The sequence below is a fragment of the Oenanthe melanoleuca genome, chromosome 2, assembly GCF_029582105.1.
Source record: "Oenanthe melanoleuca isolate GR-GAL-2019-014 chromosome 2, OMel1.0, whole genome shotgun sequence".
NCBI classification, from domain to species: domain Eukaryota; kingdom Metazoa; phylum Chordata; class Aves; order Passeriformes; family Muscicapidae; genus Oenanthe; species Oenanthe melanoleuca.
In genome coordinates, this window is record NC_079335.1 from 72,685,544 (window position 1) to 72,701,063 (window position 15,520).

At 40.4% G+C, this 15,520-nt stretch overlaps 1 protein-coding gene across 1 annotated transcript in view; it reads right to left on the minus strand.

Annotated features, from left to right (window-relative positions):
* Window positions 1-15,520, minus strand: part of ANKH (ANKH inorganic pyrophosphate transport regulator) — a 96,333-nt gene that overhangs the window by 21,156 nt on the left and 59,657 nt on the right. Inside the window, exons 3-8 of the mRNA XM_056483256.1 lie at window positions 11,299-11,417; window positions 10,107-10,190; window positions 7,545-7,715; window positions 6,841-6,975; window positions 4,054-4,146; window positions 477-572 (exon numbers count right to left, since the gene is read on the minus strand). Of these exons, the coding sequence (XP_056339231.1) occupies window positions 477-572; window positions 4,054-4,146; window positions 6,841-6,975; window positions 7,545-7,715; window positions 10,107-10,190; window positions 11,299-11,417 (698 nt within the window). The remainder of the gene's footprint in view (window positions 1-476; window positions 573-4,053; window positions 4,147-6,840; window positions 6,976-7,544; window positions 7,716-10,106; window positions 10,191-11,298; window positions 11,418-15,520) is intronic.

Consider the following 15,520-nt stretch of genomic DNA (forward strand, 5'->3'; position numbering starts at 1 on the left):
AGCAAGGCACAGCTACTGAAGGGTCAACCCGTGCTGCCTTTCTCATCATTCACAGTAAGTGAAAGATGCTCAGGGACAGGCTCCCATCCCACTGCAGGTGACACAAATGCATTCTTTTGTTTTCTTGACACACTGGTTAACTGGAGTTCTGTTTATTTAAAAGAAGAAACAAAAAGAGATGAAAAGAAAAGACGGTGTCTGATATATTTTTGCATGGGAGGCTGATTTGAAATGAAAAGTAGTGAAAATAAAATGGTGTAACTCCAGCCTTTTAGATATCTAGCCTGGGCTAATGACAGCTGATTTCTTGATCAGCTATATACTATGATCAGACCCCCCTTCTCCAGATAAAAGCAATAGAGCTTCACAAGACAAGACAACTCACCTTTCTTGAACTGCTAGTGCTTTTAGCATTAGGTAGAGGAGACAGTTTTCTGGTTGAGAGGAAAACCACTGAATTGAACAAAGGTTCTTACCGTTAAGGACAATGCCATGCAAACAAAAGTGAACTTCTTGATATGTGTCGCTGTGACGGTGCTGTTGGTGTTCACCAGTTTATTGCTGGGGTTATTCTAGGGCAAGAGAAAGAGATAGTGAGCATTAGCCTGGCTCCAGACTACTGGGAACTGCTGGCACCAGGGTCATGTGCTGGACCTGGCTGTCTGTGCCTGTCCCTGTCTGACTTGGCTTGTTTGCTTTATAACCTAGAGCTTTCTGAGTACTCTGTACCACTACAGAACATTTTCTGCTTAAACTGGCAGCAATTGCTGCTATGATCACTGAGAGCTGAGTAATCTTCCTACTTTTCCAAGGAATAAGTCTTATTTAACAAATTCAACTTTGAAAAAGGTTGGTAGCTCCTTCTAAGAAAACACCACATGATTTTTTAAACCTTAGTCGGAAGTTTGTAGCATGTTTCCACAGGAAAAACAGGATCTTATTCCCTTTTACCACAAATTGGTACCAAATCAGCAATGCAAGCATCCTTACTGATCCAATTAGACAGGCAGGTAATATAAACAAAGCTTCTGGAACAGCTGGCTCCATTAATGCAGTTTAATGAACAGAACATAATTAGGACTATTAAATGTTCCACCTTGAACATGGTCTCTGTAGTCACATGGCAGCAAAGTTTTATTTAAAACAACAAAAGCCTTCTTCCAAATGTCTAATATAGCAAATGAAGCTGAAGATTTAAAATCGCCCTTGGGAAACACATAAAACCAAACTAAATGATCTGTGATAAGAGAGGAGGGGAAATCAAAGCAGGGTATCATTAGGATCCCTTAAGCAAGAGGCTCTTAGGTCACCTATTGCTTTACACTGGGACTATCTGAGATACACAAGTTTGTGTACCTGCTGATAAAACCTGTACCATGAGATGTTCATTTATGCACCCTTGATGTAACTTGGGTAGAGCAGGAGTACCTGTCACAGAGTTAGCCTCCTTTACTGGAGTTACTTGTAGAAGAAATAGAACTATTGCAGACACATTTGGGGAGTGGAGCACTGTGAAGAACACATCATTCCACACACATTCAGGTTCTTGAAGGAATTTTGCAATTTAAGGTTTTTGTTCTGATCAGTGCAGCAATTGCACCTAGACGGCCCCATGCTCCTGCCTAAATATCTGTTTGGAAGTTTGAGTGCTTGAAAATGTAGGCAAGCCAGACCCTAAAGCAGGAAGCCACTCCATCTGACCTTTTGGGGAACAGGTTATGAAAACTCTCTGTAAACACTTTATCATGCATCTATTACTATCAATTGTGTTTCTAAAGAAATACTTTGCTACTGTTAGTTTTACAGATGTGAGGATAAGCTTTGCTTACATCACTCACCAGTGTTTAAATGAACTTTTTGCTGCATGGCTCAACTTTCTAACAAGCCTAAAATAACAAAGAGGAAATAAAACACATCCAAACCAAGCCATCCAAAAGGGCTGCTAAGAAAAAGCTTTCTCATTCATTCCTACCCCACTGCTGCTATCCCTCCCCTTGCCATACTCTGTCCTTTGCTCCAACTCTTGACCACATACTCTTTGTTTGTAACTCTTACACACTATAACAAAACACTGTGGAGCAAAAAGAATTGCCATCTAGTCATCAGATAAATAGCATTCACAAATCTCACAATTGGTGTTGCTCTGAGCCAGGTGGCAGAGTCCATTAAGAGCAATGGCATTAGCACCATCTAAAACAGCACACAGAGCACAGAACTAGCATATGCCTGCTCTCTTCCAAAATGTCAGTAGTAACCCTTAACCTGAATGTAACTGCTAGACCATGGGGTTGCTTTGGACAGAAAGTCTCATAAAAGACTGAAGACCCTGCACCTCTCTTACAAATGGGAAGAGAGAAAATTATTTCCCTGTGAAGACAAGAATCTGACTTCTCCAGTGGAACCACTGAAGAAGGGCATCTCAAATCCCATCAGTTAGTGTGCTCCTGGTGGCCATTGAAAATGGGAGCTGGCATACAAACATACTGGTTTGACTTCTGAAAATCACAATGGACATCTTACAGGGCCCAAAAATAAGAAAGTGTTTCAATCTGGACTCTTCTGAGAAAGACTTAGCTTAAGGAAACAAAGCTTTTGAAAAGCACAAAGTTATACAAGGTGATGCATGACCAAGGGAAAAGCAATTCTCACAGCAATCTTAAAAACTCACTGTGGGTTTCAGTTTTGATATTTATTATCTGGAAAGTACAGTGAAGGCATTTACACACATGGTTGCCAGGATGAGATACCCTTTACACTGCTGCTACCTCATTTTTGCACATTTTATTACAAATTGCTCTTCAGACATGGAACTAAAATTCCCATTAGTACTTTTCCAGCAGTTATATAAACTGTACCTATCTGTGCCTTGCCCTAGCATTTTCTTCCTCGCATTGTCCCACAAGAGCCCTGTGAGAAGCCTTTAAACTGAAATAAACAAATGGACAAATCACAGTCTAATCCTGTCACCACTGCAGTTGTCAGCATATCTTTCACCAGCTAAATGAGACCTGAATTTAGGAGTCTTAATTGCTGCTACTATTGCTTGGCAATAGTGCATTTGATTGTGGCTTGCATCAAATGAGGTTAGCAGCTCCTGAGTTTCCTGTCCCAAACTATTTTTATCTTGCAGTTCACTGGGTTTGCATCTGCAGTTCCTTTTCAGCAGCATGGCCTCTAAGAAAGCCTACATGGGGTATTTTATCTGACAGGTCCATTTAGCTGTACACAGGCAGGTTAGGAGATTATGACTGATTTGACTTTGTGGGGGTTTTAAATTCTCCTTGGGAATATAGTGGGTGATATTAAACAGGGCTTGCTCAAGTTAAATGCATTCCAGAGAAAACAAACATTTTTTCATAAGTATTTGGAACCAGAAAGTTCAGTTACTGATTGGTAAATAAAGACAAGCAGAGGATCTGGCATTTGAATTCCAGTCACAGCACAGGACTGTTCTTTGCATAACATATGGACTAGTGAGTACCAGTTATAAATCAGAGCAAAAAGGAGACTAAACAAAATTAATTTTTGCTCTGTGCTCAGTTCCAGGAGCAGTCCTTGCATTCTTACAAAATAACATGGTTTACCAACAAAAATGTACATAGCCTTGGTCAGCTAAGTCAGTATTACTAAAACAATGTCTGTTATCTGTGTTAGTGTCAGTCTATGTACCCTTTGCAAAATATTAACATAAGCAAATGAACTCAGACCCACTTGAGAGATAAAATGCAAAGCAGAGACATGAGCTTGCTCATTCAGTGGTGACACTTTGTGAGAAATCTCTTCATTACCTAAGTAGCTACCTCATAGCGAGGACTTTTTTCAGTTCTTAAAAATACACCACCTATCTATTCAAAAGGCAGCTTAATACCTTCTTACACAGAGCTAAGGTAAAAATCAAAAGTCAGACAACAGCTTGAAGCCACTAAAACCCAATTAATTTTGACTAGATTTTAAGAAAACTTACCAGTGGAACAACAAACAGAGAGAACTAGGAGGACCACACAAGCAAAACCCCAGAGAGGTATTTATAACAGCCCTAACAGGGACACTCACCTTGTCAAAAGCAGGGTATACAGCTCTGATCTCTGTCAGCCAGCCATAAGGCATGTGTCCCACAGGATATGTAGCTGTCAAAATTGCCACTGCCTATGAACAGAGACAGAGAAACATGAACTTCAGGTCTTCAAACACAATAGTTAAACTAATGTAGGGAGCTACTGCCCACCACTCACCACACTGACCTTGACACAATGTGAAACCAGACAAGGGACTGGAAGCTTTTTGTTCCATGAAGACCATCAAAATGGCTGTCATCTGGCCTGGCACTTTAAGCTTATGAATTTTTTTTTGTGCCATGAAGTTACCTAAGGCAGCTTTGTCGTTTCACCACCACTCTGAAACTCTGAGATAATAGCTGAGCTGTGGTGCACCCCATACAAGCCCATATTGCTCCTGAGTTATTTTACCTACAGACACCTGAGCAGCAGAATGCCTTGCAGCTCACAGTAATTTTGGATCATACCCCATAATTTCAATCTATATACATTTTACTCAGTTATTCATAAATAAAGCAAGACAGACGGACTATAAATCATTGGACATCAGTGGCTGACTCAGTTTGGACATCAATCTGACTGCTTGGGGGCACAAGGCATTCATGAGACAAAATATCCACCTCTCTCCACTCTGGTGCTCATCAGTGAGCACCAGACAAAAATAATTCCAGATGAACATTTGTATGGGAAGAAACAATTCACTGCCTGAAGTTTTAAGACTTTTTAGGCCCTTTTACACTCCCACAAGTACAGACCAAGAGGTTTATTAAAGACAGGATCCTGCTCACACATTAATTTAGAATGCTTGGGTGCTTATTGTCTGCAGGTTCAGATCTGTTACAATCCACACATTTCTGATTCATTTTACATCCAGCAGGAGTAGTGTCAAGAAAGACCTTTTTTAATGACTGCTGTTTCTATTTCACCCCCAAACTTTCAAAATACATTTTCTTGATTGTCTGAGCCCATTTTCCCATTATAAATGTAACTGCTGTCTTTGCTTGGTTAAAACATCTATACAAACATGGGACCATGTGGCAAGCTAATTTGTTCCCTGTGCTGTTTAAAATGAGAGTGAAATGTAGTGATATCCATAGAGAGGAAGAGACTGGTATAGATCCTTCCCTGCTAATAATAGCTTTAATAATGTTTAATGTACCTTTAAAAAGTAATTGGTGCAAATAAAACTAATTGGAATTTTAAGATAGTACCCTTTTAAATTACACATCCTCCCATTATTGTATTTTCATCAGAATTTCTATCTGTATGAAACCTGACTGGGTTAAATTGAGTAAGGAATATAAAAGCTATTTTGCTTATTTTCATAGTTAAATCCAAAAAGACTGCAAAGACACAGTACCTGTTAAAGGAAAAAGAATTTCACTACCACATTTTGTATGCTAGATTCCACTTGGATGAAAATATTAAGTTTTTAGCAGTGGTTTTTTTCCCTGTATTTTTCCTCAATTAGTGTTATTCCAACATACATGCATGAAAGATTTCCCAAATGCCTAACACCTGTGTTTTACAGGTGAAAAAGGCCCTTATGAAAGCCACTATCAAAGAGGGAGCCCAATCACCACAACTGTGCTGGCAGTCCAAACAAAAGCCTAGTCCTTCAGAGAGACACAGTGAAAGCTGCTGCTATTATTGAACAGGGGACCTGTAAAACTCCTGTGGATACTGGAGTATGCTCCAGACACTGATGTTATCTGTGCTGCTAGCACCTCCCTTTTCAGAGGCAATTATTTCAGAAATCAGAGAAAGTTAGAATGTGACCATTACTGTTAGTGTAAAACTGCTAGTAAATCACCAGCTGTGACATGTATTTGGAGTCATCCTAATAGCAACAAAATGGAACTGGCTAGCCATGAAATGTGATGCATCTGAAATCAAAAGTCACCAAGAAATACAAAACTGATCTTTTCTAACCTCTGGCTCCCCTTGTACATATAGACTGATCCCTGAATCACACATGTAAAAGCATTAAGTTTCTTAAGCTCTCACAGCTGTTTATTTGCAGTCTCTGGCACCTCCTGAGTGAGTGGAATACACAGTATCATGTATGACAAAATTAACAGCAGTTCTTTGAATTATTTTTTTTTCATTTAGTAACTTACAGCTTTGCCTATCCTATGACAATATGCATCTAGATATCCTCGCACAAAGCTGACTGCAGAAGTCCCCCAGACTTCTTAAGAGAATGGGTCAGCTTGTGGTGAGCACTGGTAAAGGCTCTACAATACAATCAGAAATCTGTCTCCCAACAGCTGTAGGAGACTTACTGGAGTAATCTGAAAGTCCTCAAAAGAAACAGGGTGCATTTCATATCTCAACCAGGAGACAGATTTTTTTGTAATTATGTGCTTTTTTATGTCTCTACACTGTTCTGTGTGATGCACTGACTCCTAACAGTAGTTTCACTTCAGTTTGTACAGCCATGAAAGATACATGACAGGAAAGAGTAGGACATAGGACTACTGTCAACTGTCCTGAAATGTCTGGGATCTAAATGCTCCAGACTATATGTACCTATGTGTATAGCATGAAAACCTGGGATGCAGGCACTATTCAATGAAAAATTTCTACTAGTGTTGTTGAGGATGAGGTCCCATCAGACCTGGCAGAAGGGCTCATGGTGAGAGTCCAAGCAATCTTCTTATCAAGCATAAAAAGAGCACTAAAGAGAAATGTACTTAAGACAATTTTTTTCTTGCCAGCTTGACTGAGAGGTAATGCCATGGAAATGATCATTTGCAGTAATGGAGAGCACTGCCTTTCTTACCTCTGTGGCTGCAGAACTGCCACCAAGATCCCGGGAGACAAAGAGGTTGACAATGGGCCTACTTATTCGCTGAGTTGCCAAAATTAATGCCAAAGGCCACCAGAAACTCAGCATCTTCCTTATTGTAGCTTCTCCCTGCAACACAGAGTAAAAAAAATGAAGTGTGTTTGGAAAAAAATGTGCAGCACAGGACCAAAATCATGGAGAAAGGTTTTCTGCTTTTCCCATCCATTGTCAGTTTGGTACACACATTTCAATAATTTTCAATATGAGGAGCCTAAAATATTTTCACTCATGGTAGCAATACACTGATTCAAAAGAAGATGTGCCATGGATCTCAATAAATAATGCATAAGGTATCTATCTGCATAATGTGTTCTGACTATCAGACAAAGCTACATGAAAAACAATATTACATTTAAAGAAAAAGAGAAATTTTGATATCTTCTTCCATATGAACTAAGGTGTTCACTTAGCTCATGCTGTGCTGTCCTTACTGAGGTCCTTACTGACCATGGAAGGCAATGTGTCACATGTGCTGCTGCTGGAATAATTTCTACCATTCCTCCTTAACTGAAAATGTTTTTTCCTTCAGGACAGAGAGAAGGCCTTTCATGCACAGTGGTTTAATGCAGTATTGTAACACAAAAAACCCCAAGTAAAATGTTTACTGAGTTTGAAAAAGCACAAGTATGAAGACATACCCCCATTTCAGGCCCACTTCTGTCAGGAATAACATCATGTATGTTCCTGTAGTATCCGAGGCAGAGCGTGGTACATCGGACAAGTGCTCCCATGTATAAGGACAAGATTGGGATCAAGAGAGGCTCCCTGCACTCCAAGTGACTATGAAGCAAAATGGCTACAAAAACAACCTGCAGAGAAAACAAACAGATGATCAACAATTTGTCTGTGTGCTTCTCCAGGGCCAATGCATCTCCTGTCTGATTCCTACTAAGTCCATCTGAACCAACAACTTGCATGGCTACAGTATCTGTAGAAACTTTAGCCAGGATTTCTCAGTATTTGGTCATGTGCATGAGAAGAACAAGACTTAACTTCATACTATGTGAAACAGGACTTGAAGGTTGGGCAGGTGTCAGACTAGAACCCATAAATAGGAGAAGGTTGGCATGAGAGTCTGGCAAGGTCTGGCAGCAAGCATGTGGGTGAGAGTCACCCTTCCCAGGAGAATGTGCTATTCTGATACACACTGAGGCTGGAGACATGCTTCCAGGGTCAGCTTCTAAGCCCTACCATTCTTTTTTAAATTTTTTTTTTTTTGGCAGTGAGTAGGGTAGTGGCAATTGAAAAGCCAGATGTTTTAAAATATTCACTTCAACATTTAGGAGCAGGAAGTCTTATGTCAACCTAATTTTCAACTTTTTCAAGTGAAATTTCACTATTTAATTATTTGCTTTTCAGCTGAGTGCCACATTAATGTAAATTAAATGGAAACTTTCGGGCTAATGAACAGTTCATGATTCATCCTCTTACCACTAAATGCTCAATCCATAAAATGTAAAGGAACTGATTAGTATGATATTATTCTCTTTGTTAAGTACAGAGTGGATGAAATGCCTGATAAATTCCAAATGACTCTGGATAGGGGGCACAACTGGAATGCCAACTGTGTTTGGTGCTGTGAAGAGCAAAACCAAGACAATCCTGCCAGGACATGCTGGCATTCAATGAGTTACAAGAAATAAAATATACTCTGTTCAGGTGCAGGTTCTCTCCCTCATGTAAAAGTACTTAAACACCACTCACTCTCTGCAAATGTTCCTGAGGCAGACCCCAGTGCTTATGAGGGTTTTCAAACCCACAAAAACATGACTTTTCAGAAAACAGAAGCAAAGTCAGACACAAAGGATGCACACATGAAGCTACTGCCGTGCCCCTACTCCCTGTGTAGGGCACAGACGTAGGCGTGGAGCTCTGGGCTTTGACAGCCACAACTTTTTGTGTTCTGGATTTGCTCTTGCTCTGTGCAGTGTTCTGTTGAGAGAAGATGACAGGTGTCTTATTCTTCACAGCCCTGGCACCCCACTCACTGACTGCTGCGGAAAGGGCATGGCCAAAATAAGAATTTGTTTCTGTATTTAGCTGCGCGTGACCTGACACGCACCCAGGGTCAGGAAACTTTGTAGGTCACATCAGAACAAGAGCAGACCCTGAGGGTTAAGGTCATTTACAGTAATTGGTATTATCTCTGGGGATTTAGTGCAGCACTGTAATGGAGCAGACCTGACAAACAGAGAGTAGCAACTGATTGCATGGTTCAACCTGATTTATGGATTCCTTATGTTTAGTGGGAGGAAAATGCTATGAAAAATTGAACTGAGTGCCATTGACTTCATATTTCCTTTGATGTTGTACTGTTTTATTCTCTTTCTTATCCAGTCATTACACCATTCAGCTGATAATGGGGCAGTACAGCAACTGTTCACAGTTGCTGGGACTCTTCAATTCCTGATATTTTTATATGTTTTCCAAAGAGGGCTGTATATTGGTTCCTAAATGCTACAACACTGGTCATCATCAGTGTGTTTGGATGTTGTTTTTAGAGTGTGCCTAATACAAAGCAAAAGGACAGTTAACACCTCTCTTCTGAAAGTTCAAAAAACATTTGGCTTCTCTGAATCACCCACGGGTTATCATCACAGACCCCTTCTGGAGCACTTCTGAGCCTTCACCTTTTGGAACAGTAACAAGTACTCAGAAGGCAGCTTACACTGCATTTCCTTGGATTAGATACCAGGTGCAAAACTGACAGGCCAGCTGGAGAATCATGCCTTCACCTCCAGCTCAGGGTTTCCCTGGAAGTGCATGAAGTGCTAGGGAGAATGCACATTGAGAGAGAGATCTTTTTCAAAGTACTCTCTCAGCCTCAGGATTGGTAGCAGCCAGTGGTCTCTTTGCCTGACCTTTCTTTTCTCCAAATGTACACGTGTATATACAGAACTTGTTTCTCAGCCATTATGAAACAGGGCTGTAGAAGTTCTTCAGGACATGACCTTAAGCCAAACAGACCTGGGAACTGACTTGATCTAGTCAAGTGAGACTGTCCTAAGCCACAACGGCCTGCAAATAGCCTTCACACGATGAACAGTCAGAGGGCAGCACACAACATTTCTTCCTCTGGTGTCTTGCTCATGGAAGAGAGAGAAGGCACAGAGAGACTCTCTGGACAAGAGAATTCCTGTTTAGGAAAGCATCTGATCCATAACACAATGGGAACAGTGACTTCTCTGAGGAGCCTTTACCTGAGCTATGACATCTGAGATGGAGGCACATCCCACTAGGAAACTGTACTTGTGTTTCAGCAGAATCCCAGCATGGGTCCATGCCTGAAAAAGAGCCAGAGAAAAGTTTGGGAAGTGATTATATTGTGAATGATTTCAGGTCCAAAAATGCTGTTTTCTGGTTGTAACGTACACAAAAAATCTGCAGCAGTACTTGGTGTGAACCTGGGTCAGCATTAAGCCATAAATACAGAGAAAGCACTGTTGCACTTAGTTTCTCATTGCCAGGGTGGCAGGGAGAAAGGGCATAAATTTACAGATTGTATAGAAATTTCTGAGCACAACTAGTAAGAAAACAGCCCTTCACAAATCAGATGCTGCACAGGATAAATATGATAGTAAATAATCTAATAAATAATCATTCACCAGCTGGATGCACCTCTGCAGTGTAGTATTCATTGGTCCACTGAGTTATACTAAGTCCTGTCTGGAAAAGAAAACCAACTTCCTTTTAATGATCCAACTTCTTTTTATTGTCAGCGACTGTTTCAAACAGACACAGGGATGGGAGGGTGGTGGAGGCATTGGCATGAGAAGGTTCTCCTTTTCCAGTTTTACACAGAGGTAGAGGCATTAAAGAGAGTTGCCACATTTTCGTGTGCAGGCCTGGTGATGACAAGCAATGAGCCTGGTGATCTGGGAAGCAGCAGCTCTTCTCATGTGTGGCTCTCTTGCTCAACCAATTTGAGATATACTGGAGCTAGCTGCACTTGCAAAAACTGATTGTAAGAAACATCTTTTTGACAAATTTGCTTTGAGAAAATATTGATTTTATTCCTTGTGAGCTCTGCAGGTGATTTGGGAATGCATGGCAAATCTAAATCTTTCACCACAAATTAGAATGAGGTCACATACAGACAAGCAGTGCAGCTTATCACAGGATATCACACTGCTTTCTAACATGCATGTACTGTAACTTTGACAAGGCAGCTGAGGTTTTTGACATCTGTCATGATCTCTGGATGTTTGAAGTCACTCAGGTGCTTTCTCCATGTAGCAGGAGATGAGTCTAGGTATATACAGAATTACTGACTGCAAAGGACACACCTTACTTCTGCATACTTCAGTTTCCCATCAGGCAACAAAGTTTGTGAACTAAGCTCGCAAAAATATAACATTAACATTGAATTTCAGTTCTGAATCAGGCACTCACCATGGCATCCATAAAAGGGAAGGCAGCAAGATAAAGGAAGGCCCTCCGAGTTTTACTTCCCACTGATTCATCCACATGGTGCAGCTTATTAATAATGTAATACCCCAAATCACTATATGCTGTAGAGAAACAAGATAAGAATGAAAAACAAATATTGCATTTGGACTCTTGGGTGAGACATTCAGAAGTACCTGAAAGGCTGTGATGCTTTGGAGCTCAGACACACATCCACTTAGCAAACAGCTGCAAGGGCTTCAGATATTGCAGTCTCACCAGCTGCTGTTTATGACTAAGAAGTGCTCTCATGGTTCTTTTTAAAGTAACCTTTGGCAGAGGCGTGATAACAAATGGCTGGACTGGGAGATGAGTGTAGTGAGTGCCACATCTGTTTGCTAAACGAACACACTGGTACTCCAGATAATCTACTGCTCCTTCATAAAATCAAGGCTCTTTGTTAGAAAAGCTGTTTTCACCAGGCATTGTGTATTTCATGGGATACAGTGCCTTTTAAATGTTGAAACCATCTATTTTCATTGCATTCTCATGACATTACCTGTAAACCTGCCCGAAGCTGTAACAGGATATTGTGATTTGTGGGGCATGCAACAATCACACTTATTAAGCCTCTCCCTCACTCTGCCTAATGACCACCTCTGCCAGGACCTGTCAGGACACTCTGTGCTTTGCTGTGCAGTCCCTGGGCAGCCTTGGCCAGCCCCAGTTTCCTTCCTTTTCTAGACCCAGCACCTGCAGAGTCACAAGTCAGAACAGGGCACCTCTGGAAATCAGGGGATTCCCCCTTTTGACTGCCAGCATGTTACTTCACTGTCCTGCTTCAACCCAAGACAACTTCTATCTTGGACCACACTCTCTTTCCAGGCCTCTCTTCACAAAGGGTTGGGTTGAAGGCTGCACAGACAGAGGAAGTCTCCACACAGCTCTCTGCTTGCAGAATTGCTTGCAGTTCTGTTTGTACCCATGTCATCTAGCTGTTTTAAGAACCCCAGAGTCTTCCCAACAACCAGGGATAACAAAGGCTGTGACTGGAGTCTGAACTACAGAGACAAATACAATATGCAGAGGTAAATAATCCAGAGCAGTATTAACCTTTAATAAACTATGTTCAGGACCTGCACATCATTACTTGATTTCCTCTATACACTTGCAATAGTTATTAAAAGAATGATTAGGCTGTTAGACTGAAGTCCCCCGAAAGGCAAGTAATGGCAGAATTATTTGTGTCTGGGGAACCTTATTTCAGTTCTCTTCTACTTGTGTATTTTCTAAGTTAACTAGTTCAAATGTGAACATCTATCCAATCTTCCATTTATAACAACCCTATTATCTTTGTACAGATCTTTATATAGGGTATTTCAGGAAAGTGATCCTTTTCATGCATGAAGGTCTCATAACTGGATTGACAAATGCTAACATTAGTCATCAAATTAATTCTTCTTAGTCTAAAAGTGCCTCTCATAACTCGTAAACAGTATTTGGAAACAGTTAAAGAGGAGTTTAAGCTGTCATTGTTTCTTGATGGCTTAGAGATACAGCAGTTAAATTATTAACAGAACTGAAAGGGCTATTTGAGTCCAAATAAGGCAGAGTAAACAAGATAGTAAAATAAAAGAAGGTGGTATGACAGCACTATGAACAAGCACAAGCCTCATTCCAGATAACCAGGACTGCCCAAAACACACTAGAAATGTTAAAAACACCCCCCTTCCCTACGCTGGTCCCTATCTACATGTCTTTCCCTTGAACTATGACTGTTGGACTCAGCCTCCAAATTCACTCAGTAAATCCCAAGTTGTTTAGGAATTTTCCTGAGGCACTCCCAGCCTCATTTCCTTTGGAAGAGGGTCGAGGAAGAAATTTAAATCAGGACTCCAATGTTTCTTCATTTTGAAGAAGGAGGTTTAGTCCTTTAAGTGTTCAGGTGCTTGTTGCTGTTTAATCAAACATCAAGCACAGCCTCTTAATATTTTTGCATGAATAGCCATGCATCAATCTTGACACAGTGTTTCGAGAATTCTCTGCTATGAAGGGGTTTTTATGTGTTAAGTCCTTGTGGAAAGCTGCTTTTATGGCAGAGCATTTATGGATGGTCCTGAATCAACTTATTTCAATGAAGGAAAGAAATCTGGAAGTTTGTGAGGCAAACCATGTGTGAAGGTCAGATTCACTGAACTTTGTCTTAGGTTCCACTGACTGTGCTTTACACTTCTGCACAAAAACGTAAAAACCAGTGCAGGAAACACACCACCTTATCACGTAAGGACTGAGAATCATAGTCCATGCTGAGGAACCTGCTTCTGTGGAGGGGCCACCTCCAGCAGTGCAGTGCTAGAAGCACAGCATGCTGCAGAAGTCACCCCTCCCTGCTCTCCTGCCCTTCATCTGTTTGAAATGAGACTTTTTTAAAGTGTTTAGAATGTCAGTAAGAAGTAACATTTTTTGTCTCTAAAAGGCCATAACGGTTTTTTTTTTGTTTCTGTGGGGTTTTTTTTGTTTTGTTTTGTTTTGTTTTGTTTTTTTCCCCCTAAAGTTTACTACCACAGAAAAATTGACAGAATTAGAGGGTCAGAGGCTGAACTACTCCCACTTCTAAGAAAAGGACTGTAGATTGGCAGAGCACTCTCAAGGCACTTATACCATTACAACTCCTAACACCACATTTTTAAGATTTCTAGGGATATCACCACTGAGCTCTGGAAGCTTCAAAGATTTTGTTTTACCTCTCACCCATCAAAAAAAAAGTTTAACTGCACTTTTTAACGTGATTTTCATTTTAAATTTGCAATGGTTAAAGTTAAAACATTATTTTCAAAACAGTCAACTCTTTCATATGTCAGTGAAAGCACACAATCATTTTTGCTGATGTCCATGAATGTTTCCAACCTCACAAAGGACTCAGCAAGCTGAGGTTCACTGACAAACATACAGGCATGTGTCACTGAGCTGTGAATCCAGCAACTGCTGATGCAATTAGAGCTTAACCTTGGCCAACGTTACAAACCTATTATGAAGAATGGTACAAAATTAATAACATAGACCAAGCCAAAGAGTATTACATGAATCTGAAGCAGATGGTGCTTCCCACTTCTTGCATCATTTCAACTAAAACAGAGAAATCCAAGTCCAAGATGAGCTGCTTGTTTGCTCTTCTCTAATACCTCATTTGTTTTGCTATGTCTAAGGATCAGATTTGCTACAAAAGTTAAGCATTTTCTTCTTAACGTAAGTCAAGAATTCTTGCTTTTGGTTTTTCAGTTCAGTTTTAAGACCCAGAAGGTCAAGAAATGACAGTGAAAACTGTACACCTAATTGGATCTCCTAGTCCCTACACTGATTTCTCTAGCAAGCCAATTACTACCACACAAACTTCAGACACCCTTAAAACAACACACTCTTAATGATGCCAGCAGTCTCAGACAAATAGCTGTACTGCAGTTAGTTTGGAGCTGACTACTACTGTGCATGTCACACTTAAATCATAAAGAAAAAACTCCCAGAGGAAGTTTTCCCCATGTGAAAGCTCAGATGACCAGAGTGTTTAAGGTGGTGTGATTTCTTTTTCTTTGCTTATAGCAACACATGAATTAAAGAAAACCAAAACAGCTTAGAAGTATCTCAGTGAAGACTAATTACTGCAATCATATTTTTCTGTGCTGGAATCTAGTCCCAAAATTGCATTAGCTGATTTTCCCAGATCTATGAATGACTTTTAGTATCTGAAATATCTTCATATAAGCCAATGTTTCATAAGTTTCAACATTATCCTGTTTAAACTGAAATACAATTGCTGCTATCCAAAAGTGCTTTAGTCATAGGCTTTCTTCCTTTTTCCTGAGTACCTTGTTGAAAATAAACCACCCTCATGTGGGAAAAGGGTTGGGGTAGCCACAGAAGCATGTTACTGATTTGGCAATGACCATGCTGAAGTAGGACAAATTTTTAATGAATAACATTTTATTTTTATCTGGGGGAGGAGAGGGAAAGCAGCAATCCCAGATTATATTCTGATTTGTGTTCCTGTGCTGTCCCTTTTTTTCAGGGCAAAATGTTTCGTATACACCAGAACAGCAGTCTTGTCAGAACAAGACTGACTTTAAAAAAACCCCTTAGCTTGTCATACCCACTCTGTAACTTCTAGTCTCTGGAAAATCCCAGTAGTGTTACACTGGAATTGGTGGGTTACACCTATATCTCACTTCCTGTG